This window comes from Oratosquilla oratoria, chromosome 41, assembly GCF_046742065.1.
Source record: "Oratosquilla oratoria isolate Oo_2021 chromosome 41, ASM4674206v1, whole genome shotgun sequence".
Lineage (NCBI taxonomy): Eukaryota > Metazoa > Arthropoda > Malacostraca > Stomatopoda > Squillidae > Oratosquilla > Oratosquilla oratoria.
The window spans coordinates 39,646,091-39,671,056 of NC_134817.1; the positions used below are offsets into that span (position 1 = coordinate 39,646,091).

Consider the following 24,966-nt stretch of genomic DNA (forward strand, 5'->3'; position numbering starts at 1 on the left):
GTCAGTAATTCATCTCCGTTTTCCTTTTTTTTCTTGCTTGTTTTTTCTTACAAGAATTGCATCCCAGAAAAAAATATTAAAGTATTGAGATTGAATCAAGAGGGCTCCCACAGATTAATTATGTGTGTGAGGTAAATTGTTTTTCTTTGGAGATAGTAAGGATTGACTGAGAGTCTGAGCTTGATAAGAATAACCATGAAGGACTGGAAAAGGATAGATGTGACTTTGTGCTGTGACAGTGCTTGCCCTTGCTAATTGCTGATTGATTTAGGAGACATACATTAACCTCTTGAATATGATGATGACTATGTATGTATCATGAGACAGGAGTGGGATAAATGAGGATGCGGTTGTCGGCATCTTGATTATATTTATTTTGTAGTTGTAGCTGAGTGACCCCTGTATTCTGTGAACAGGCTTGATCACATTTTTCTGTGATGTTATATTTATTTAGGGTGATAGAGAGTGATTATAAGAGCAGTAACTTTATATTTTGTAATTTGCGTATTGTGACACATCATTGTACATCAGGCAAACTGATGTGCATATGACTACTTGACTTGTATTGAAGAGGTTAACACACTCCAAATTAAGTTACTTAAGTATTTTCCAACTACTTTCATGAGTTGAATAGTCACATGCGCATCAGGTTGCCTGATGTGTGATGATGCATCACAATATGCACATTACAAAATATAAAGTTATTGCTGTTATACTCGTTCTGTTTCACCCTGAATAAATATAATATCACAGAAAACATGATTAAGCCTGTTCATAGAATATGGGGGTCACTCAGCTACAACTACAAAATAAATATAATCAGGAAGCCGATGTTGTCATCCTCGTGTCCCTCTTGCAGCTCATGACACATATATAGGTGTCACTGTATTCAAGAGGTTGATATATAGTATTACTTGGACTGATTTATCACTGAATTATATAAAACAAACAGTGTGATAAATGGTAAGTTGTTTGTAGTGGTAAAATTTATTTTGTTAATTTTTTTTCTTGACTGGATTTTTTGAACATAGAAAAAAAATATGGATTTGATATTTTATACCAGGATTACTGGCTTGATAACCTATTTTCTCCCAGAGATTTTATTGGAAATAAGTTAAGTACTGTTTATGTTGGGGAAATGTGGATGACTTTCATGCTAACCCCGTTAAGGGAAGGCTATAAAGAGTAGATAAGTTTAGTAGAATCTTTATGATATTTATTCTGTCCCTTGATTTATTCCTTGCAAGTTCTTTTCCTTGCACACACCACACAGGGTTGGGAAATCCTGAGGCTCTTTTTGCCTTGCTTATGAAGATGAAGATGATGGAGCTTGAATTGGAGGTAGTTTGTTGCTGTGGGAGATCTACCATCATGGTTTGGAAACATGGAAACCAAAGCAGGCATCGTCTTCACCCTAAATCTTCTAGGGTTGCCACATTCCGTGTGTGAGTGGGATAAGTGTGGTTACTCATGCTCTTCATCTGTAGGGCAAGTACATTAAGAGGATTACAAAGAAAATTTACAGGGTATTTATAGTAATAACTTCTTTTTCTTTCAATTATCAAGAAGTTCCCCTCCCCTCCCCCCCTTTCCTCTCCACTCAAAAGAGAGAGAGAGAGTTTGAAAAGTGACCATAGATAAAGAATATTAAGTTGACCATTTTCTCCGCTTAGGATAATGGAAAATGATTCATCTTCAAATAAAGTTTATTGTTTCGAACCTAATTTGTGTAACTCTGGACTGGTCTAATGACTTCATATTGCAAATTTACTTTTTATAAATGCAATTCAGTGTGCAATTTCTTGTGTTTGATTGGAATTTATAGCCAACAAATCCACCTGTCCCCGTATATAAAGAATAGCAAGGGATGTGTATTTTCTTATTTGTATGCAGTGTATGATTTTGGAGTGGTATGGTGACAAAACTCAAAGGAAATATAGTTGTATTTTGAAAAATAGGCAGACATTTCATATGTTGACAGTACTTGACTGTGGTGCTCTCAGATGCAGTGTGCTTATTTTGTCTTCATGGTTGAAGTTGCTTCTAGTATGTTTTCATTTTCAGTATGTCAGTATATTTCACTTACAAATGTATGCACTGGGGAAGGTGGATAAATAAGACACAACTCAGTCTGAGTTTATTCCTTACTAGTTTCATATAATATTTCTTTATATTAAGTTTGTCTTTTAGGCCAAAATGGTGTTTTTGTTTTCCAGTCCTGGAATTAATATTCAAAATTTAAGTAAAGAGTTTGGAGTTAAATGAATGACTTAATATATGTAGAATGGCTATGTGATACAATATTAGGAAAATATGTGTTATTTATCTAAGCTTCAACAAAGGCTACCATGCTTAGTCATCTTGCATTGATTGGGTAATGGCTGAAGTGTTGAAAAAAAAATTAAATAGGAAGAAAGGAACTTTAATACTAGATTTAATAACAAGCAGCCAATACCCCGTCTGGGGTATTGGCTGCTTGTTATTGTGGCAAAGTAGCATGCAGTTGATACTTTAGGGTCTATATGGGGCGCCCCTACGGACCAAAGCCATACATCATTTTGTCTATGATAGAGGAAAACTCTTCATAGAGAAATGACACTTTTATACTATGACTGTCCCTCCGTTATGCTGTCCCCCAACCCCTTGTTGCTGTCCTGTACCATTTCTCTGAGTATTCATTTTCTGCTGTGGGGGAATTCCCTGTGGTGGGGGAAAAGAATACTGCCACCAAGTATTTCCACTTGGATGGTAAGAGGCGAGAAGAAAGGGACGGGGAGTGGGACTAGGCATCCTTCTCCTTGTAGCCCCACAGGGGACATTATTAAACGAAAAAGTAAAGGCATAAGAGGGTCTGGGAGTTTTCGGAACAGCACCCTAAAGTTTGGGTCTTTTAATGTGCGTGGATGTGGTACAGATGAGAGTAAAAGGGAAGAGATAGGTAGTATGTTTGTAAGAAGAAAGATGGATGTGTTGGCTTTCAGTAAAACTAAGTTGAAAGGGAAAGGTGAGTGTAAGTTTGGGAGTGTAAGTGGGAGGTTATCAGGAGTGAAGAGAGGGCGAGGGAGGGAAGGGGTGGCTATTCTAGTAAGTGAAGAGATAGGTAAACTTGTAGTGGAGTGGAAGGAGGTTTCCTCAAGGATAATGTAGATGAAGGTGAAACTGGGAAAGGAGATGTGGGTCTTTGTAAGTGCATATGGGCCTGGCAGTGAGAAGAGTGTAGAAGAAAGGGAGGCCTTTTGGATAGATCTAAATGAGTGCATAGAGGATTTAGGGAGAAATGTCAATGTAATAGTACTGGGAGACCTTAATGCTAGGGTAGGAAATGGTCCAATTGATGGAGTGGTTGGGAAATGTGCAGTTCCAGGAAAGAATCGTAGTGGAGAGTTGATGGTGGAAATGTGTCTAGAAAGAGAGTTGATGATAGCAAATACAGTGTTTCGGAAGAAAGTCAAGCATAAGTACACATGGGAGAGGGTGGTGGAGGGAAGGGTGGTAGATAGAGCGTTGATGAATTATGTAGTGGTAAATAGGACTATGATAGGAAAGAGTTAAGGATGTACATGTGCTAAGGGGAGAGGGTGGGGGAATATCAGATCATTTTTTGGTGGAAGGTAAGTTGAGTGTGGTGGATAGATGGAGAAAGAGGAAAGGGACAAAAGGTAGGGAGGTGCTTAGAGTGAACTCTTTAAATGAAAAGGAAAAGGAGAAGGAATACAAGAAGAAGCTGGAGGAGAAGTGGGAGGGAGTAAAGGATAGAGTAGAGCTAGGTGTGGAGGAGGAATGGGGAAATTTCAAGGAGGGAGTCACAAAGTGTGCAAGGATGGTGTGTGGAACAAGAAGGACAGGAGGAAATAGAAGGAATGGTAGTGAATGGTGGGATGAGGAAACAAAGAAGGTTGTAGAAGAGAAGAAGCGAACTTTCACAGATTGGTTACAAAATAGGACGAGGGAGTCATATGAGAGGTACAAAGAAAAGATAAAAAGTAAAGCAAAAGGTAAAGGAGGCAAAGAGGAGAGCAGATGTGAAGTGGGGTAAGAGTATGAGAGAAAATTTTGAAAGTAATAAAAAGATGTTTTGGAAAGAAATTAAGAGAGGAAGAGGAGGCAAATCAAGTAGAGAAGAAAAGGTAAAAGGTGCAGATGGAGAGATGATAATGGAAGAGAAGGCAGTAAGGGGAAGATGGGCAGAATATTTTAGGGAGTTGCTAAATGTGAAGGAGGATAGGGAGGGAAAGATAGTTGCAGTGGGAAATGCTAAGAAAATGAGAGTGATGAGTGAGGAAAATGGAGGAGAAATAAGGAAGGATGAAGTGAAGGCAGTTGTTAAGATGATGAAAGCAGGTAAGGCACCTGGTCTGGATGGATGCCATGCAGAATGTCTAAGAAAAGGAGGTACAGTGATGGTGGACTGGCTGGTGAGGTTATTTAATGTTTGCTGGAGAGAGGGTAGAGTGCCGGAGGACTGGAGGAGTACCTGTATAGTTCCACTTTACAAGGGAAAAGGGGACAAGTGTGAATGTAGTAGTTTCAGAGGAATTAGCTTGTTAAGTGTAGTTGGGAAGGCTTATGGGAGGATCTTGATTAAGAGGATTAGGAGAGGAACAGAGGGAGTAATTGGTGAGGAATAGTATGGATTTAGGACAGGTAGAGGTTGTGTAGATCAGATCTTTGTGGTAAGACAAATATGTGAGAAAGCTATAGGAAAGGGGAAGGATGTTTTTTGGCCTTTTATGGATCTGGAAAAGGCTTATGATAGGGTAGACAGAAAGGCACTGTGTGAGGTTATGCGGATATATGGGATAGGAGGAAAGCTTCTAGGAGCTGTCAAGAGTTTTTATGAGAGTAGTAGAGCTTGTGTCAGTATTGGAAATGGAGAGAGTGAGTGGTTCGAGGTAAAGGTGGGACTTCGTCAAGGATGCGTTATGTCACCCTGGCTGTTCAACTTATACATGGATGGGGTAGTGCGAGAGGTAAATGCAAGGGTAGTGGGTCAGGGATTGGAGATGGTTAAAGAAAATGGAGAAAAGTGGGAGGTGAGCCAGCTATTGTTTGCTGACGACACTGCGCTTGTGGCAGGATCAGAGGAGGGACTGAGGAAGTTGGTGACAGAGTTTGGGAGAGTATGTGATAGAAGAAAGCTAAAGATAAATGTGGGTAAAAGTAAGGTGATGAGATGTACAAGGGGTGAAAGTGGCAGTAGTATGGAAGTGAGCATTAAGGGAGAGCGACTGGAGGAAGTGGATAGTTTTAGATACTTGGGTGCAAATGTGGCAGGAAATGGTGGAGTGAAGGTGGAGGTAGAATGTAGATTGAGAGAAGTGAATAAATGCCATGGTGGATTGAAGAGTGTAATGAGGAATAGACATTTGGGAATGGATGCTAAGAGGAGACTGTATGAAGGGGTGATTGTGCCAACAGCAATGCATGGGGCAGAAACATGGAACATAAGAGAGGAAGAGAGAAGGAATTTGAATGTGTTTGAGATGAGGTGTCTAAGAAGTATGATGGGGGGTTACTAGGCTAGATAGAGTGAGAAATGAGGTGAGGAGAAGAACAGGGGTGGAAAGGGAGTTGGGAGATAGGGTTGATGAAAGAGTATTAGGATGGTTTGGACACATGGAAAGAATGTGTGAAGAAAGACTAGTAAAAGAGGTATGGAAGGCAGATGTGGAGGGAGTGAACATGAGGGGACATCCTAGGATGAGGTGGATGGATGGGGTGAAGGGGGCTTTGGTGAAGAGGGGAATGTCTGTTGAAGAAGGACGGGAGAGGACAGAAGACGGGTGAATGGAGAATGGTTGTATATGGATGATGTTGTGATGCATGAGGTGGGATGGGGGGTGAGGAGGTATGTGTGAGCAAAATTTGATGCAGCCCGAAGGGATTTCTCCCCGTCTTCTCCTTTTATGCAATGGGGGGACGGAGAGGGGGGGTCGCCGATTTAATGAAGTGGCCTTGCTGTGGATGTGCTGTGTCTTGCGACACTGCTTCTGACCCAGGGCAGTAGACAAGGTGCAGGGATGACCCGTCATCCATGAGGTGCTAAGATAAGAGGGAGGGTGGAGGGGTGTGGATTGTATTCAGGGATGGAATGGGTGGGAATGATTTTATGCCGTTTCCATTTTGGCTACCTCCCTTGTAAGGGGGAAAAAGCCTTGGTATATGTATGTATGTATGTAAAATGGTCTTTGTTGTTTTTGTTCGTTAGGCTGGCCAAGCTGTCCCATCTCCCTTGGGAACACCATGGCTGAAATGGGGTTTTCCTTCAAATCCTTTATAGAGTGTATACTGATAAAAAGTGTTGCCATGTGTGATTGTGTGCAATGTAGTCTTCCATAATGTGTTGTATAGTATGGGGTGAAGTGTTGCATCGTGAACAGTTATCTGTGATGTGATCATCCAGTCCCTTTTGGTAACTTAGAAAGTCTGGGTGGTGACTGCACCACAGTCTGGTCAGGTAGAGTCTGTTGCAAGGATAGCACAATCTTGTATCCGATTGACTATAAAAGTTATTAGATAATTGCAAAAGTATACAGTTATAGTTTGCACTGAATATAATTGGTCTTGATGTAAATATAATAAAAAGTAGAATTACTTTGCAATATACTGATAATAAGTGCTGCATGATCCATTTGGTAGCACCTGAAGAGTTCTGTGGAGTGGGTTCATGGTTCCAGAGTTCATTTCCCAGCTAGGATCTACGTGTAGTAAAGAATGGATTCAACTTTGTTCATCCCATAGGATTGATGGTGATTTGAAGTGGGCTGAGGGAACTTGTTTCATTCCTAACCCATTGTGCAAATGGTAGAAGTGAAAAGATGCAGTTCATTGAGGTACTTTGATAAGGATTGATGTGTTGGCATTAAATGAGACTAAATTGAAAGGTAGGGGTGATATTTGAGTTTGGGAGTGTAGTGGTGAGTGTGTTGGGAATGAGGAGAAGAGAAAAGGAAGAGGTGGCTCTACTAGTAAGTTAGGAAATAGGTAAGCGAGCGGTGGAGTGGAAGGAGGTTTATTCAAGATTAATGTGGATGAAGGTGAAACTGGGAAGGGAGATGTGGGCCTTTGTAAATGCATATGGGCCTGGTAGTGAGAAGAGTGTAGAGGAAAGGGAAGCTTTTTGGATAGATTTAAATGTGTAGAGAATTTTGAGAGGAATGTCAATGTAGTGGTATTGGGCAATCTCAACTCTGGAGTAGGGGAGGATCCAGTATTGGATTTATTTGGAAGTGTAGAGTACCTGGTAAAAATCATCGTGGAGAGTTTATGGTGGAGATGTGTTTAGAGAGTTGATGATAAAGACAGTGTTTAGGAAGAAAGTCAAGTATAAGTACACATGGGAGAGGGTGGTGGTTGGAAAGGTGGTTGATAAGGCATTAATGGACTATGTAGTGGTATCTAGGAAAAGCATAGGAAGAGTTTTGGATGTCCATGTTCCTAGGAGAGAGAGTGGGGGAATATCAGATAATTTTTTGGTGGAAGGTAAGTTGTGAGTGGAGGATAGGTGGAGATAGAGAAAAGGGTAGAAGGTAGAGAGATGCTTAGTGTAAACTGTTTAACTAAGAAGGAAAAGGAGCTGGAGTATAAGGAGAAGCTGAGAAAAGTGTGGGAGATGGTGAAGGATCGAGTGGAAGTAGTTGTGGAAGAGGAATTGGGATGATTTAACCTCTTCACTCCGGGCCAAAATCTCGCGGGCAGCATTATCTGCCAGACGTACGATGTGTCGTAATAATACTCGCATCATAAAATATAGTCACCGCTTATATTGATTGTTCTCTCTTTCACCCGTGAATTTTGATAACCATAGAAAATGTGATGAAGACAGTTTAGAGAGTATGTCATTATGCAGGGGCAACTACAATAAATATAATCAAGATGCCGATATGGCAGCCTCGCATATCCACTTGCTCCTCATGCCACTTACGTATGCGGCACCGTATGGAAGAGGTTAAGGAAGAAGTGTCAAGGTATGTAAAGATGGTATGTGGAACAAGGAGGATGGGAGGGAATAGAAAGGAAGATAGTGAGTGTTAGGATGATGAAGTGAAGAAAGTAGTAGAAGAGAAGCAAGCAAGCATTCAGGGACTGGTTGCAAAGTAGGATGAAAGGCACAATGAAAAAAGAAGAGAAACAAAGCAAAAGATAAAGGAGGCAAAAAGGAGAGTAGATGTAAAATGGAGGGGTATGACAGAAAAATTTGAAAGCAATAAAAATATGTTTTGGAAGGAAATCAAAAGAGGTAAGTCAAGTAAAGAAGAAAAGTTAAAAGGTGCAGATGGGCAGATCTTAATGCAAGAGGAGGCAGTAAGGAGTATTTTAGAGAGCTGTTGAATGTGGAGGAGGATAGGGAGGATTGGTGATAGCAGTGGGAGGTACTTAGAAAATGACAATGATGAAAGAGGAAAATGGAAGAAAAATAAGAAAAAATAAGGTGCAAGTAGCTCTGAAAATAATTAGAACTGGTGAAGCACCTGAGTTAGATGGGTGTTATGCAGAGTAAAGAAAGGAATTAAAGTAATAGTGGACTGGTTAGTGAGGTAGTTTAATGTGTGTTCAAGGGAGGGTAGAGTGCTTGTATAGTTCCATTTTACAATGGAAATGGGGACAATTGTAAATTTAGTAGTTTCAGAGGGATCAGCTTGTTGAGTAGTAGGAAAAGCTTATGGGAGTGTATTAATTGAGAGGATTGGGAGAGGTACAGAGGGAGTAATTGGTAAGGAACAATGTGGGTTTAGGAAAGGAAAGGGTTGGATCAGATTTTTGTGGTAAGGCAGATATGTGAGAATTTTTTAGAAAAAGGTAAGGATTTTTTTTTTTTTCTTTATGGATTTAGAAAAGGCTTATGATAGGGTAGGTAGAATGTCACTGTGGAAGGTTTTGGAGATACATGGGATTGAGGGAAAGCTGTTAAGGGCAGTCAAGAATTTTTATGAGAGTAGTAGAGCCTGTGTTAGAATGGAAAATGGAGAGAGCAAGTGGTTTGAAGTAAAGGTGGGACTGCATCAGGGATGTGTCATGTTGCCATGGTTGTTCAATGTGTACATGGATGTGGTGCATGAGGTAAAGGTGAGGGTAATGGGCAGGGGACTGGAGATGGTTAAAGAAAATGGAGAAAAGTGGGAGGTGAGCCAGTTGTTGTTTGCTGATTACATTGTACTTGTGGCAGGATCAGAGAAAGGATAGAGGGAGTTAGTGACAGAGTTTGGGAAAGTATGCAAGAAGAGAAAACTGAAGGTAAATGTGGATAAAGGTAAAGTGATGATGTACAAGGATAGAGGGTGGCAGTGAGTTGGAAGTAAGTAAAAAAGGAGAGATGTGGAAGTGGATAGCTTTAGGTATTTGGGGTCACATGTGTCAGGATAGGGTGGAGTGGAGGTGGAGGTAAATTGTAGATTGAGATAAACAAGTAAATTCCTTGGGGGTTAAAAAGTGTTATGAGAAATAGACAGCTGGGAATGGATGCAAAAAGGAGATTGTATGAAGAGGTGATTGTGCAGACAGCATTGTATGGGGCTAAGACTTGGAATTTGAGAGGCAAAGAGGAAAATTTTGAATGTGTTTGAGATGAAATGTTTGAGAAGTATGGTAGGGGTTACAAGGTTGGATAGAGTGAGAAATGAGGAGGTGAGGAGAGCAGGAGTGGAAAAGGAGTTGGCAGAGAGAGGTGATGAAAGAGTATTGGGATGGTTTGGACACATGGAAAAAGTGAGTGATGAAAGATTAGTAAAAGAGGTGTGGAAGGCGGAGGTGGAATGAGTGAACTGGAGTGGATGACTGAGGATGAGATGGATGGATCAGGTGAAGGTACTGAGCAAGAGGGGAATGTCTGTTGAGCAAGGAAGGGAGGAGGCAGGAGATAAGGATGGGTGAAAAATTACTGTAAATGGATGATACTGTTTATGCAAGGAAGGGAGGGATGATGGGGGTGCTTATGTGTGAATGATAATTTGACGTAGCCTGAAGGGATTTCTCCCTGTCCTCTCTTTTTTTGCATGAGGGGACAGAGAAGGGGGATTGCCATTTAAGTGAAGTGGTCTTGCTGTGGATGTATTGTCTTGTTGCATTGTGTTTGACCCAGGGCAGGTGGTGGATGCAGGGATGACCTGTCATCTGTGAGGAGCTGAGATGGGAGTGGTGGAAAGGAGTGAAATGGGTGGGAATAGGTACATGTTTCTGACTTCGTTCTCTGCCTTATAAGGGGAAAAAAGGTCACAGAATGTAGACTTTAGTGTGTCATTGTAGCATCACAGTAGGAAAAATTTATGCTCATAGTTCTCATGGCACTACAGTAAAAATGTTATGCTTATAGTGCTCATTTGAACACAGTGAAGAGGCTCTTTCAAGCATCTCATTGGTAGACATAAATATAAATGTTGCATTGACCTTGTCTGATTAGGTCAATATATATGACAGTCTGCTTTCAGATGTACTTTTAACTCAAAATTGATGTGATTATTGATTTACACACTTGTTGTAATATTTGTGTGTATTTACTTGTACATTTAACACAAGGTGATCTATTTAGGTGAAGGGGTGGGGACTCCCATTAAAAAGGTTCAAATATAACTTCTATATGATGGGTTATCTTAATTTTTTTGCCTGGTTCTTGGAAAACTATTTTATTCAGTTGAAGAATAACTCCCTTTGTCTAAGAGATGAAAGATATTGTGATTAAGCTTTAAATAGTGTCAATTGTCTTAGATTATATTGATAGATTTTTCCAATTAACAATTCTTGTTAAAAGTGTAAGAAGCATTCTGTTTGACAATGTTTAATTCTAAAAAAATCCATGGGTTTGCTATGAGTTGTAGTTGATTGAAGTGTGATATAACTTCATACAACTCTTACCTGTGTATTTTGCCATTACTACTTGCTTCTTCAGAGCTTAGTGCAGAAGTGAATACAAAAAAGAAAAATCTGAGACAGTGTGTACAATAAAAGTGGAATGAGTGTGTTGACATTGTGCATCAATGCATTCTGTGAGGTGCTTGATGCTCTTAGGTTTATGGATTTGGTCTATTCTTAGCATAAGAATGATGGGAGGAAAGGACAGTTTGGTGTATATCAGCTCCTTACCAAAAACCATTGTTGCCACTGCTACGATTGAGAGGGAGGGATATTTCAAATAAACTCAACAAATTCATGACTATCACTACACAGAGCCCCTGAAGTCACCGCTAGCCTTAAACATTTTCTCTAAGATATTTCCTTATACCAAAAGCCATCAAACTATCCTGTCATTCTTATGCCTGGGGCAGAACAAATGCATATCTCCTGGAGTGTCAAGCAACCCCCAGAATACATTGATGCACAGCAACACACACTGTGACTTCTTCCACTTCTATTGTATGTATTGTCTTTACTTTTTCTCTTCCTTTTTTATTTCTGTGCTGACCTCAGAAGAAAAGTATGACTTGCAAATACATATGTATAAGATGTTGTGTGGATTTTACATTATTCCTCCATCATCTAGATTCAGTTCAAAGAAAAAAAAAAATATAAAGCTGAGGAAAAATTAGAATTAAACATTGTCCGGCAGAATGCTTCTTACAAGTTAAGTAATTGACTCTGCCTGCCCTCTTTAATAGTAGTTATCCTTTAACAGAATATGAAATAAATATGTATGGACTAAAACAAAACCATGTAAAGTATGTCAGTATTGAAGTGGATAATAGATGAGTGTGTATGTAGTAATATTTGTGATTAAATATGTCTACAAAGCAGACAGAGTTAAGGGGTAACCAATGGACTATATTAGTTTTTCTCCATCTATTTGTAGACAATATTTTCTTGTAGGAGGGCATAAATTGAAGTTAAAGGTGTTCAATCAAGAATCCCTTCATTCTGGAAGAAGACCTTCATCTAAATGTATTTGTTTAACCTCCACCAGAAGAAAATTAATTAAAAATGTCATTTCTGAAGGGACTTATGATATTTTTCTTTTCATTGGCCAGGACTTTATTGAATTGGTCTTGTGCATCATTTAGATCTTGTAGCTTTAGAAGGAAATTAATGTGTTTCAGTTTTATTAATTTTTAGTGTACAAATGTTTGGTTTGGTAATTTTGGTGTATTTTCATGGTTACAATTAGTTTTTTGATCCTCCTTGAATATGGAAATATGGAGCAGGTATTTTTCTTGTATTTCAGTATGATATAAAGGTTGATTAGTGTGTGTGATATTTTTTGTAATTTATACAATATTTGGATTAATGCACTAAAGGCATATGTGTGATTGCAGGTTGAAGCGGCCCTTACCACAGACCAGAACAATGCAGAATTGCAGAAATTAAGGGGAGACCTGAATGAGGTTATTACTCTGACAAAGAATCTCATTGAAGCACAAAGTAAGAGTTCACATTCTGACACACACACACACACACACACACATACACATACACACCCTTTCATCGAATGGACGGCAAGAATTGGTGTTCCGAGGAAAAAGGAAAATCTACATGTGGATCTCAACGTCCAGGGAGAGCCTTTTTTGTATTTATAGGGAAGGGGAGTGCTCGTGAAATAGTGGGGAAGTGATAGAGAAGGAGAAGGGAAGGGATATTGAGAGAAATGGAAGGAAATGAGGAAGAGAGAGACATGGTCCAAGAGGCCAGGAGATTGGTAAACAAGAGGCGAACTGAAGACGATGACTTTGGAGAGGACGGGATCATCAAAAATGTAAAGATTAGAAGTATAAGAGCAGCACAGTGGAAGGTGATGATAATAGTTTCCAGGGATTTAAAGAGGGTGGGGGGGATACCAACCTCCCCCGATTGACAAGACTAGAGGAGAAACTTGATAAGATGATTGAACATTGGGAGGATAGGTTCGGTAACGTAACCAACATTGCGCAAAGAGTTGAAAAATTGGAAGAACTAGAGAAGGCGAACAAAAACTTAACTAATGAAATTGAAGAATTAAAAAGACAGTTAAAAGAAGTAAAAGAGGAGAATGAAGAATTAAAGAGGAATAGTAAGGACAACAAAGAGGGTTGGAAAAAAATCCAAGAAAACAGTAAAGTTGCATTTACTGACATAATCAAACAACAAATGAAAGAACAAACTGAAGACTCAGTTATTAAAGTGATTAGACAGAAGGAGAATATAGTAAGAGACTTAGCAGATAAAAAGAAATGTATAATTACACTCACTATCCGAGTTACGACCTAGATCGGTTCCGACCAACCGGTCGTAAGTCGAAACGGTCGTAACTCGGACCGTATATGATGCAGAGCATAAATCCAGCTCAAATGTTTTGTTTGTGGCCTCCTTGTAGAACATTCTCAGTGTATGCAAAATGTCCAATACTCTTTGATTGTTATACTAAATAATAAATTAATAATAATAGATTAATAGGATAGGGTAAAGAAAGAAAATATATTACACAGGATTCTTATTAGAGACCGAAAATACAAATTAACACAAAGATACAAAATATAAAAAATATAAAATATGTATGTAAAAAAAAAAAAAAAAAAAAAAAATCCACTTTTTGGTTGCACGTCATCTACACTTACTTCGTGCGTACGGTCGAGGCATAATTAATAAAAAGAGGTTGAAGTAATAAAGGCTTAATAACATTTAAAATAATTCCCTCAAATGTACATGAAAACAAGTACAAGATTCGCTTCTATGCACTGGGCTCAATCGTCGCCTCCCATGCGAAAACGTTCGGTCTCTCTTCGTAAGAAAAGAACGATAATCATAGCATAGCGTTATTTCATCAAATAAATATTTTATGCATGGAATAGTACAGTGAGATATATTGTTTTATTGAATATAAGATATTATACTTCAGAACTCCAGGAATATCATAGACTTGGGTTAAAGCTATTTGTATCCATGTTCGTACACTACAGCTTTCGACTTTCGACCAATAGAGAACTCGAACCAGAATGAAAAGTACGAATGCAGGACTACTGTAAACCGACTGTCTGTCTTGGCTTTCGGGGAAGCGTGTATCACCGATCTGGCAAAACTGCCCTTTCTGACCATTCCCACCTGCCCTGATTATCGGTGGGAACTGGGAATCGAAATACGGTATAATATCAATTCCAGTAAAATTATGGTATATGGTAGACATCGTATGGTAGATGGTAGACACACACTAAATTATGGTAGAAATGCCATAATTATGGCAGACAGCGCAACCTTGGTGAGATGCTGGGCTGTGCTGCTGCAACTGTCGTACGGGATGCTGGACGCGATGTGCAAACGTACAGTAAACCACTAAACTCATAATATGTGCATGTAGGCATCTGCTGAATGTGGTCGTAAGTACGGGTGGACGTAAGTCGCACAGGTCGTAACTCAGATAGTGAGTGTATATTAGGAATGGAAGAGAAACATAACCCAGATAGAACCACAAGAATCAAAGAGGAAAATGAAAAAGTAAGAAATTTACTAAAATTAGTTCAGGAAGATGAGCCAGAAATAATGAAACAAATCGAAGAGAAGTTTAGGCTCGGAAAGTATAGTACAGATAAGACCAGACCAATTAAGATTAAATTCAGGTCACAAACGATGGCAGAGAATATCTTATCCAAAACAGGGAAACTAGCAACAAGTGAACAATATAAAAAGGTATGGATAAAAAGGGAAATGAATAAAGAGGAAAGAGAGGAGGAAAAAAAGAAAAGACTTGAAGCTAAGGGAAAAAACGAGACCAGAACAGAGTCAGAAAAAGAGAAATTCTATTGGAGAGTAGTGAATATGAAAGTAAGGAAATTCGACATACAAGAGAAAAACAAAAGGGAAACAGAACACAATGGAAGTGGCAGAAAACTAAGCGTGTCCTACACAAATATAGATGGATTAATAACGGTTGAATGAGCTGAATGATTATCTGAAGGAAAAAGAACCGGACATAATGGGAATTGTAGAAACAAAATTAAAAGGTCCACTACCACCCAACAGTGTAGGACATGATGCATATAATTATTGGATTAGAAACAGAGAGACAAAGCATGGGGGTGGAGTTATGTTCCTCACTAAGAAGGATATAAACGTGAGGAGTGTCACATATGGAAAGAGTACAGTAGAGATGATTATGATCGAAGTGGAAGACAGAGATAAGAAGAGCAGAAAGTTTGTGATAAATTATGTGCCTCCGTAAACAGCCTCGTGGGAAGAGAGTGAACATAAAAGTATGTTAGAGGACACAAAGATAACATTAAATAAGATAATGGAAGATGGAGGAAGAATAGTTATGATGGGCGACTATAATTGCAAAGAAATCTGCTGGGAAGAGATGACAGTAAAGGGTGGAGACGGCTCATGGGGAAATGCTCTACTTGAGATGATTACTGACCATACAATGACACAGTGGATACAGGAGAACACTAGGTATAGAAATGAAGAAGAACCATCGAGACTAGGCCTAATAATTACATCTGAACCTAGAATAGTGGAAAAGATTGAATATAAAACACCAATAAGTAAAAGTGATGACATATTGATTGAACTGGAACTAAATGAGGAAAAATACATGAAAAGAAATGAACAATATAGAAAAGGAAGAATGATGTATGAAAAAACAAACTTTTATAAAATAAGAGAATTCTTACAAAAAGAAAACTGGGAAGGAATATACAAAGAAGAAACAACAGTGGAAGAGAAATGGAATATTTTGACAAAAATTTATAAAAAAGGAGTGGAAAAGTATGTCCCAAGACAAAAACAAGAAAAAGAATATGTAAAATGCTGGTACAACAAAAGTTGTAGGGAGTTAAAAGACAAAAGAGACAAAGCTTGGACCAGATGGAAAAAAGACAAAAGGCCTGAAAAATGGAAAATATATACTTGTTATAGAAATGAATATGTACAAACATGCAGAGAGGAAAAGAGAAAATATGAAAAAGATGTCATAGAAAAATGTAAAGATCAACCAAATCTATTTTACAGATTTGTAAACAACAAACTGAAAAACAAACAAGATTTGGAGAAATTAAGACAAGGAGGAGTTGAATACACAGAGGAAATAGAAATGGCGGAAATTATGAACAAGCATTTTAAATCAATGTTTACAAGGGAGAACATACAACCTGAAGAGATTGAATGGAAAGAGAAAGTCCCCCCTATGAAAGAAATAGAAGTAACAAAGAATGAAATATTGAAACAATTGAGTAATCTTGATGTCAGAAAATCGCATGGACCAGATGAAATAGCAAAATGGATTTTGAAAGAATGCAGGAATGAACTGGCAGACAAAATACATAGTATAATAAACAGTTCCTTGAAAGAAGGAAAAGTTCCAGAAGATTGGAAAAAAGCAAATATAGTACCTATATATAAAGGAGGAAATAAAGAAGACTAACAACTATAGACCATTCTCTCTTACAAGTACAATAGCAAAAATTTGTGAAAGAATTATCAAAAGTAGATGGGTAAAATATTTAGAAAAAAACAGTGTTAAATCCAAGGCAATTTGGATTCAGACAGGGACGATCATGCATCACCAATTTAATGTGTTTCTATTCAAGGCTAATAGATACAATACAAGAAAGAGATGGATGGGCTGATTGTGCATTTCTAGACCTAAAAAAAGCTTTTGACAAAGTACCACATAAGAAGTTGCTTAAGAAATTAGAAACTGAAGGAGGAATACAGGGCAAACTGCTTAATTGGATGGAAGACTTTTTGTAAGAAAGAAAAATGAGAGTAGTGATAAGAGACAAACACTCAAAATGGGATGAAGTAATAAGCGGTGTTCCACAAGGAACAGTACTGGCCCCAATAATGTTTGCTATATATATTAATGATATGGATGAAGGAATTGAAAGCTATATGAGCTTCTTTGCAGATGATGCAAAACTATTGAAAAAAGTGAACACGGAAGAAGATTGTGAATCACTACAGAGTGATCTGAATAAAGTACAGGAATGGAGTAGGAAGTGGGGGATGGAGTTCAATACAAAAAAGTGTATAATGGAATTTGGAAAAAATAAAAACAGAATAACAGGATCATATAGATTGGGAGAAGAAGGAATAAAAAAAGTAGAAAATGAGAAGAACCTGGGAGTCATTATTATGAATAATATGTCACCTGAGAAACATATAAATAAGATTTTTGGAGAAACTTATAATTTAATAAGAACAATCAAAGTGGCATTTACATACCTGGATGAAGAAAATTCTAATCACTCTGATAAGACCAAGATTGGAATAGGCAGCAATGATATAGTCACCAAGTACAATTTTTTTTTATAAAAAACTTGAAAGAATACAAAGAGCAGTTACAAAATTGGCACCAACACTCAAAAGAGTGAAGAGAGACTAGCAAAACTTGAACTACAGACACTAGAGCAAAGAAGAGAGAGAGGAGATTTGATAGCTATTTACAGAATCGTGAAAGGCATAGAAATTACTGATAGAGAGAATCTGATAAAATGGGATGATAGAAATACAAGAGGACACGGAAAGAAAATCATAAAAGACAGCTATAGAAGAGATGTGAAAAAGAACAGCTTTCCTCACAGAGTAATAGACATTTGGAACAAGTTAGATGAGAAAGTGGTGTGTGCAAAAACAATACATGAATTTAAAAATAGTTTAGATAAAATGAGATATGAAGACGGGACACCACGAGCATAGCTCCCCTTCCCGTAAAATACAACTAGGTAAATACACACACACACAAAGAACAGAAAGGATAAATAGGATGGCAGAGTATTAATTTTGACTAAGATTTAAATGTAACTAAAATAACTGAAGGAAAAAATAATGTAGAATCAATTATGATACAAGTTGAAAGCAAACATATGAAGGGTAGAAAAATTTGTAGTCGTGTATGTGCCCCCCAAAACAAAGTCCTGGACAGAAAGTGATCATTTCAAAATATAAGAAGATACAAAATATGAATTAACTAATATATTGAAGGACAGAGGAAATACAGTAATTATGAGTGACTTTAATTCAAAAGAAATATGTTGGGAAGAAATGAAAGTGAAGGGTGGAGAGGAACTCTGGGGCAATGTCCTGCTTGACATGACCATTGAATACACATTGACAAGGTGGATAATGAAAAATACCAGATACAGAGGTAGTGAAGAACCATCAAGGCTGGACTTAATACTTATGACAGAGCCGGAAATTGTCGATAAAACTGATTACAAAACTCCGATAGGAAAGAGTGACCATGTACTAATAGAATTTGAGTTGAAAGAACAAATGGATCAAAGCAGAAATGATAAACATAGATGAGGAAGACTAATGTACAACAACAAAAATTTGGAGAAACTAAAAAAAATTCTTTTGGAATGCAAACTGGGAAAAATTCCTTAATGAAGAAACAGGGATGGAAGAGAAACGGAATGTACTAAAAGAAATTTACAATGAGGGAGTAAATAAATACGTACCACAACAAAAAATGGAAAGAACATACATAAAAAGCTGGTACAACAAAAGGCGTAGTGAGGCTAAGGATAAAAGAGACAAAGCTTGGAAGAAATGGAAAAGAGGCAAGAAAACAAGCAAATGGCAAATGTACATCAAACTAAGAAATGAATATGTAAAAATACACTGAGATGAAAAGAGAAACTATGAAAAAAAAAATATATATATATATAGAATAATGCAAGGAAGAACCCAAACTATTTTACAGGGTAAATGGCAAACTGAAGAACAAACGAGAAATAGAAAAGCTGTGCCAAGATAAACATGAATATACAGAAGAACTGGAAATGGCTGAAATTATGAACAACCAAATCAAATCGGTTTTCATAATAGAAAACTCACCTAACTGTGAGGAAATAGAGATCCCCCTCAACGAAAGAAATAATTGTAACACAGAAGGAAATCAGTGACCAAATCAAAACCCTTGAAGTCAGAAAATCACACGGTCCAGATGGAATTGCAAATTGGATACCGAAAGAATGCATGGAAGAATTAACAGATAAAATATACAGTATGATTAAATTCTCACTTAACCCCTTCCATACGGTGCCGCACAAGTAGGCGTCATGGGGAGCGAGTGTATTCGCGAGGCTGCCATATCGGCGTCTTGATTATATTTATTGTAGTCGCCCCTCCATAATGACATTCTTTCTAATTCTTTTGTAATCGCATTTTCAATGGTTATCAAAATTCACGGGTGAAGAGAGAACGATCGATATAAGCGGTGACTATATTTTATGATGCGAGTATTATTACGACACGTCGTACGGCTGGCATTGGCTGCTGCCACCGAGATCTAAGTCCATGACGCCTACTTGTGCGGCACCGTATGGAAGGGGTTAAAGAAGGAAAAGTGCCACAGGACTGGAAGAAGGCAAACATTGTACCAATTTATAAGGGAGGAAACAAGGAAGACCCATCAAATTACAGACTGGTCTCCCTGACAAGCACAGTAGCAAAAAATTGTGAAAAAGTCGTCAAAAATAGATGGGTTAAACATTTGGAAGAAAAAACTACTGAATCCAAATCAATTTGGGTTCAGACAAGGAAGATCATGTACAATAATCTTGATCTGCTACTCAAGATTAATAGACATAATACAAGAGATAGATGGTTGGGCAGACTGTGCCTTTCTGGACCTACAAAAGGCATTTGATAAGATACCACACAATAAACTAATAAGGAAGATGAAATCAATAGGTGGCATCAGAGGAAAATTATTGGAATGGATGAAAGACTTCCTGACTGGGAGGAAAATGAGAGTAGTAATTAAGAGACAAATTCTCAAATTGGGAAGAAATGATAAGTGGTGTCCGCAGGGATCAGTATTGGCCCCGATCATGTTTGCTATATACATAAATGACATGGATGAAGGAGTAGAGTGTTATATGAATTTCTTTGCAGACAATGCAAAAATACTAAAAGTAAAAACGGAGGAGGATTGCAACTTGTTACAACAAGACTTGGACAAGTTCTGGAAATGGACTCAAAAGTGGGAAGTGAAATTCAATATCAAGAAAGGTAGTATAATGGCATTTGGAAAAAGTAAAAACAGAATATCGAGAGATTATAAAATTGGTGAAGAAGAGGTAAAAAAAAGTAAAACTGAAAAAGACCTTGGAGTGATGATCAGCAAAGACATGACACCGGATAAGCATATTAATAAAATAGTTGGAGAAACCTATAATTTATTGAGGTCAATAAAAGTGGCATTTGCCTATTTGGACGAAGAAATGATAAAAAATATTTTAATTATACAAATAAGACCAAAACTTGAGTACGCAGCAACATTATGGACACCCAGTGCCAAAAAGAATATAAAGAAATTAGAAAGAATACAAAGATGAACAAAACTGGCACCAACTCTTTCCAAAATGACATATGAACACTGTCCAAATTAGAATGACCAACTCTGGAACAAAGAAGGGAAAGAGGAGACTTACTAGCTATCTATAGAATTATGAAGGGAATGGAAATCTTATATAAGAATGACTTGTTGAAATGGGACAATGGAAAAACAAGAGGACATGAAAAGAAACTAAAAAAAGATAATTACAGAAGAGATCTGAAAAAAATAGCTTCCCACACAGAATGATAGATACTTGGAACAAATTAGACTAAGAAACTGTGTGTGCAAACACTATTCAAGATTTTAAGAAAAAACTTATGCTGAGAGATACAAAAATGGGTCACCATGAGCATAGCTCCTGTCCCGTATAATGCAACTAGGGAAATACACAAAAGCTCGAACTGGGAAGATATGATAATTGGTGTCCCAAAGGGCACTGTATTGGCTCCTTTAATATTTGTCATATATATAAATGATATGGATGAGGGAGTGAAGTGTTACATGAACTTTTTTGCTGACAATGCCAAATTACTTAAGAGAGTAAGCACAGAAGAAGACTGCAGATTGCTACAAGAAGACCTAGCCAAAATATGGGAATGGAGCCAGAAGTGTGAAATGAACTTTACCATTAAGAAATGCAGTATAAGGGAATTTGGAAAAAGCATACATACATATACCAAAGGATGTTTCCCCCTTACAAGGGAGGTAGCCAAAAAACAATGGCATAAAATCCATTCCCATCTTTCCATCCCCAATGCACTCCACTCCTATCCACCCTCTTCCCTCCCTCTATCCTCCCTCTTGGCACCTCCTGGATTATGGGTCATCCCTGTATCTTGTCCACTGCCTTGTCAGAAGCAGTGTCGCAAGACACAGCACATACACAATAAGGCTGCTTCATTAAATTGGCGGCCCCCTCTCTCCGTCTCGTGCAGAAAAGGAGAAGACGGGGAGAAATCCCTTCAGGCTGTGTCAAATTTTTCTCACACATACTACCTCACCCACCATCCCCCCACCCATTCCACCTCATGCATCACAAAATCATCCATATACAACCATTCTCCATTCACCCCTGTCTTCTGTCCTCTCCCATCTTTCCTCAACAGACATTCCCCTCTTCCCCAAAGCCCCTTTCACCCCATCCATCCATCTCATCCTAGGATGCCCCCTCATGTTCACTCCCTCCACATCTGCCTTCCATACATCTTTTACTAGTCTTTCTTCACTCATTCTTTCCATGTGTCAAAACCACCCCAATACTCTTTCATCCACCCTATCTCCCAACTCCCTTTCCACCCCTGTTCTCCTCCTCATTTCTCTATCAAGCCTAGTAACCCCCTTCTTACTTTTCAGACACCTCATCTCAAAATCATTTAAACTCCCTCTCTCTTCCTCTCTTATGTTCCATGTTTCTGTCCCATACCTGTTGGCACAATCACTCCTTCATACAATCTCCTCTTAGCATCTAATCCCAAATGTCTATTTCTCATTACACTTTTTAATCCCCCAAGGCATTTACTCGCTTCTCTCAATCTATATTCTATCTCCACCTCCACTCCTCCCTTTCCTCCCACATTTGCACCCAAATATCTAAAACTATCCACTTCCAGTTTCTCTCCTTTAACCTCTTCACTCCGGGCCAAAATCTTGCAGGCAGCATTAGCTGCCAGACATGTGATGTTGCGTCATAATACTCGCATTATAAAAAATAAAGTAACCCCTGTAATGCTTGTTCTCTTTCACCCGTGAATTTTGATAACCATAGAAAATATGATGAAGCCAGTTTACAGAGTATGGGGGTCACGCAGGTACAACTACAATAAATATAATCAAGACGCCGATATGGCAGCCTCGCGTACCCACTTGCTCTTCATGACGCACACGTAGGCGTCGCCGTATGGAAGGGGTTAATGCTCACTTCCATTCTGCTGCCACTTTCACCCCTTGTACATCTCATCACCTTACTTTTACTCACATTTATATTCAACTTTCTTCTTTCACATACTCTCCCAAACTCTGTCACCAACTTCCACAGTCCCTCCTCTGATCCTACTACAAGTGCAGTGTCGTCTGCAAACAACAGGTGACTCACCTCCCACTTTTCTTAATTTTCTTTAACCATCTCCAATCCCTGACCCACCACCCTTGGATTTACCTCTTGCACCACCCCATCCATGTATAAGTTGAACAGCTAGAGTGATATAACACATCCCTGATGAAGTCCCACCTTTACCTCGAACCACTCACTCTCTCCATTTCTAATCCTGACACATGCTCTACTACTCATGTAAAAACTCCTGACAGCTCCTGAAAGCTTTCCTCCTATCCCATATACCTGCAAAACCTCCCACAGTGCCTTCCTGTCTACCCTATCATAAGCCTTTTCCAGATCCATAAAAACCCAAAATACATCCTTACCTTTTCCTTTAGCTTTCTCACATATCTGTCTTACCACAAAAATTTGATCTGCACAACCTCTACATACTAAATCCACAGTGTTCCTCACCAATTACTCCCTCTGGTCCTCTCCTAACTCTTTCATTCAAGATCCTCCCATAAGCCTTCCCAACTACACTTAACCCCTTCCATACGGTGCCTCACACGTAGGCGTCATGGGGAGCGAGTGTATTCGCGAGGCTGCCATATCCGCGTCTCGATTATATTTATTGTAGTCGCCCCTCCATAATGACATTCTTTCTAATTCTTTTGTAATCGCATTTTCTATGGTTATCAAAATTCACGGGTGAAGAGAGAACGATCGATATAAGCGGTGACTATATTTTATGATGCGAGTATTATTACGACACGTCGTACGGCTGGCATTGGATGCTGCCACCGAGATCTAAGTCCATGACGCCTACGTGTGCGGCACCGTATGGAAGGGGTTAACCTCTTCAGTACGGGCCAAAATCTCACGGGCAGCATTAGCTGTCAGACGTATGATGTGTCGTAATAATACTCGCATCATAAAATATAGTCACCGCTTATATCGATCGTTCTCTCTTTCACCCGTGAATTTTGATAACCATAGAAAATGTGATGAAGACAGTTTAGAGAGTATGTCATTACGCAGGGGCAACTACAATAAATATAATCAAGACGCCGATATGGCAGCCTCGCATATCCACTTGCTCCTCATGCCGCCTACGTATGCGGCACCGTATGGAAGGGGTTAACAAGCTAATCTCTCTGAAACTACTACACTCGCACTTGTCCCCTTTTCCCTTGTAGAGTGGAACTATACAGGCTTTCCTCCGGTCCTCTGGCACTCTGCCCTCTGCCCTCTCTCCAACAAACATTAAATAGCCTCACCAGCCAGTCCACCATCACTGTACCTCCTTTTTTTTTTTTTAGACATTCTGCATGGCATCCATCCAGACCAGGTGCCTTACTCTCATCATCTTAAGAAGTGCCTTCACTTCATCCTTCCTTATTTCTCCTCCATTTTCCTCACTTATCACGGTCATTTTCCAAGCACTTCCCACTGCAACTATCTTTCCCTCCCTATCCTCCTTCGCATTTAGCAACTCCCTAAAATACTCTGACCATCTTCATCTCACCGTCTGCATCTTTTACCTTCTCTACTTGATTCGCCTCCTCTTCCTCTCTTAATTTCTTTCCAAAACATCTTTTTATTACTTTCAAAATTTTCTGTCATACTCCTACCCCATTTCACATCTGCTCTCCTCTTTGCCTCCTTTACCTTGTGCTTTACTTCTCTTTTCTTTGTACCTCTCATATGACTCCCTCATCCTTTTTTGTAACCAGTCTGTGAAAGCTCACTTCTCTTCTACAACCTTCTTCATTTCCTTATCCCACCATTCACTACCCTTCCTTCTATTTCCTCCCATCCTTCTTGTTCCACACACCTTCTTTTCACACTTTGCACACTTCCTTGAAACATCCCCATTCCTCCACTCCTAGTTCTTACTATATCCTTCACTCCACTCCTGTGGTGGGGGAAAAGAAAAGAATGCTGCCACCAAGTATTCTCACTTGGATCGTAAGAGGCAAAAAAGAAGAAAAAAGAAGAAAAAAAAAAAAAAAAGGGGACAGGGATTGGGACCAGGCATCCTTCTCCCTGTAACCCCACAGGGGACATACCTAAAGAAAGTAAAGGCATAAGAGGGTTTAGGAGTTTTCCAACCAGCACCCTAAGGTTTGGGTCCTCTAATGTGCATGGATGTGGTACAGATGAGAAGTAAAAGGGAAGAGATAGGTAGTATGTTTGTGAGAAGAAAGATGGATGTGTTGGCTTTGAGTGAAACTAAGTTGAGAGGGAAGGGCGAGTGTGAGTTTGGGAGTGTAGTTGGGAGGTTCTCAGGAGTGAAGAGAGGGCGAGGGAGAGAATGGGTGGCTATACTAGTAAGTGAAGAGACAGGTAAACGTATAGTGGAGTGTAAGGAAGTTTCTTCAAGATTAATGTGGATGAAGGTGAAACTGGGAAAGGAGATGTGGGTTTTTGTAAGTGCATTTGGGCCTGGTAGTGAGAAGAGTGTAGAGGAAAGGGAGGCTTTTTGGATAGATTTTAAAATGAGTGCATAGAGGGATTAGGGAGGAATGTCAATGTAGTATTATTGGGAGATCTTAATGCTAGGGTAGGAAATTAAGCAGTTGTTGTTGTCGTTCACTAGACTGTCTGTCCGAGCAGTCCCGTCTCCCCAAGGAATGCCATAGCCGAAACTGGGTTTTCCCACAAATCCTTTATAGAGCGTATGTTGTGTTGT

The 24,966-nt window shown here is 38.9% G+C and overlaps 1 protein-coding gene across 2 annotated transcripts in view; it reads left to right on the forward strand.

Annotated features, from left to right (window-relative positions):
- Positions 1-24,966, forward strand: part of Spf30 (survival of motor neuron-related-splicing factor 30) — a 121,052-nt gene that overhangs the window by 38,431 nt on the left and 57,655 nt on the right. The window contains exons 1-2 of one of the 2 annotated variants that reach the window (XM_076178646.1): positions 1,456-1,488; positions 12,240-12,345. In XM_076178646.1, the coding sequence (XP_076034761.1) occupies positions 1,471-1,488; positions 12,240-12,345 (124 nt within the window). In that variant the 5' untranslated portion in view covers positions 1,456-1,470. Of the gene's footprint in view, positions 1-1,455; positions 1,489-12,239; positions 12,346-24,966 lie in introns of those variants that run through there. The other variant, XM_076178645.1, reaches the window with a different exon arrangement.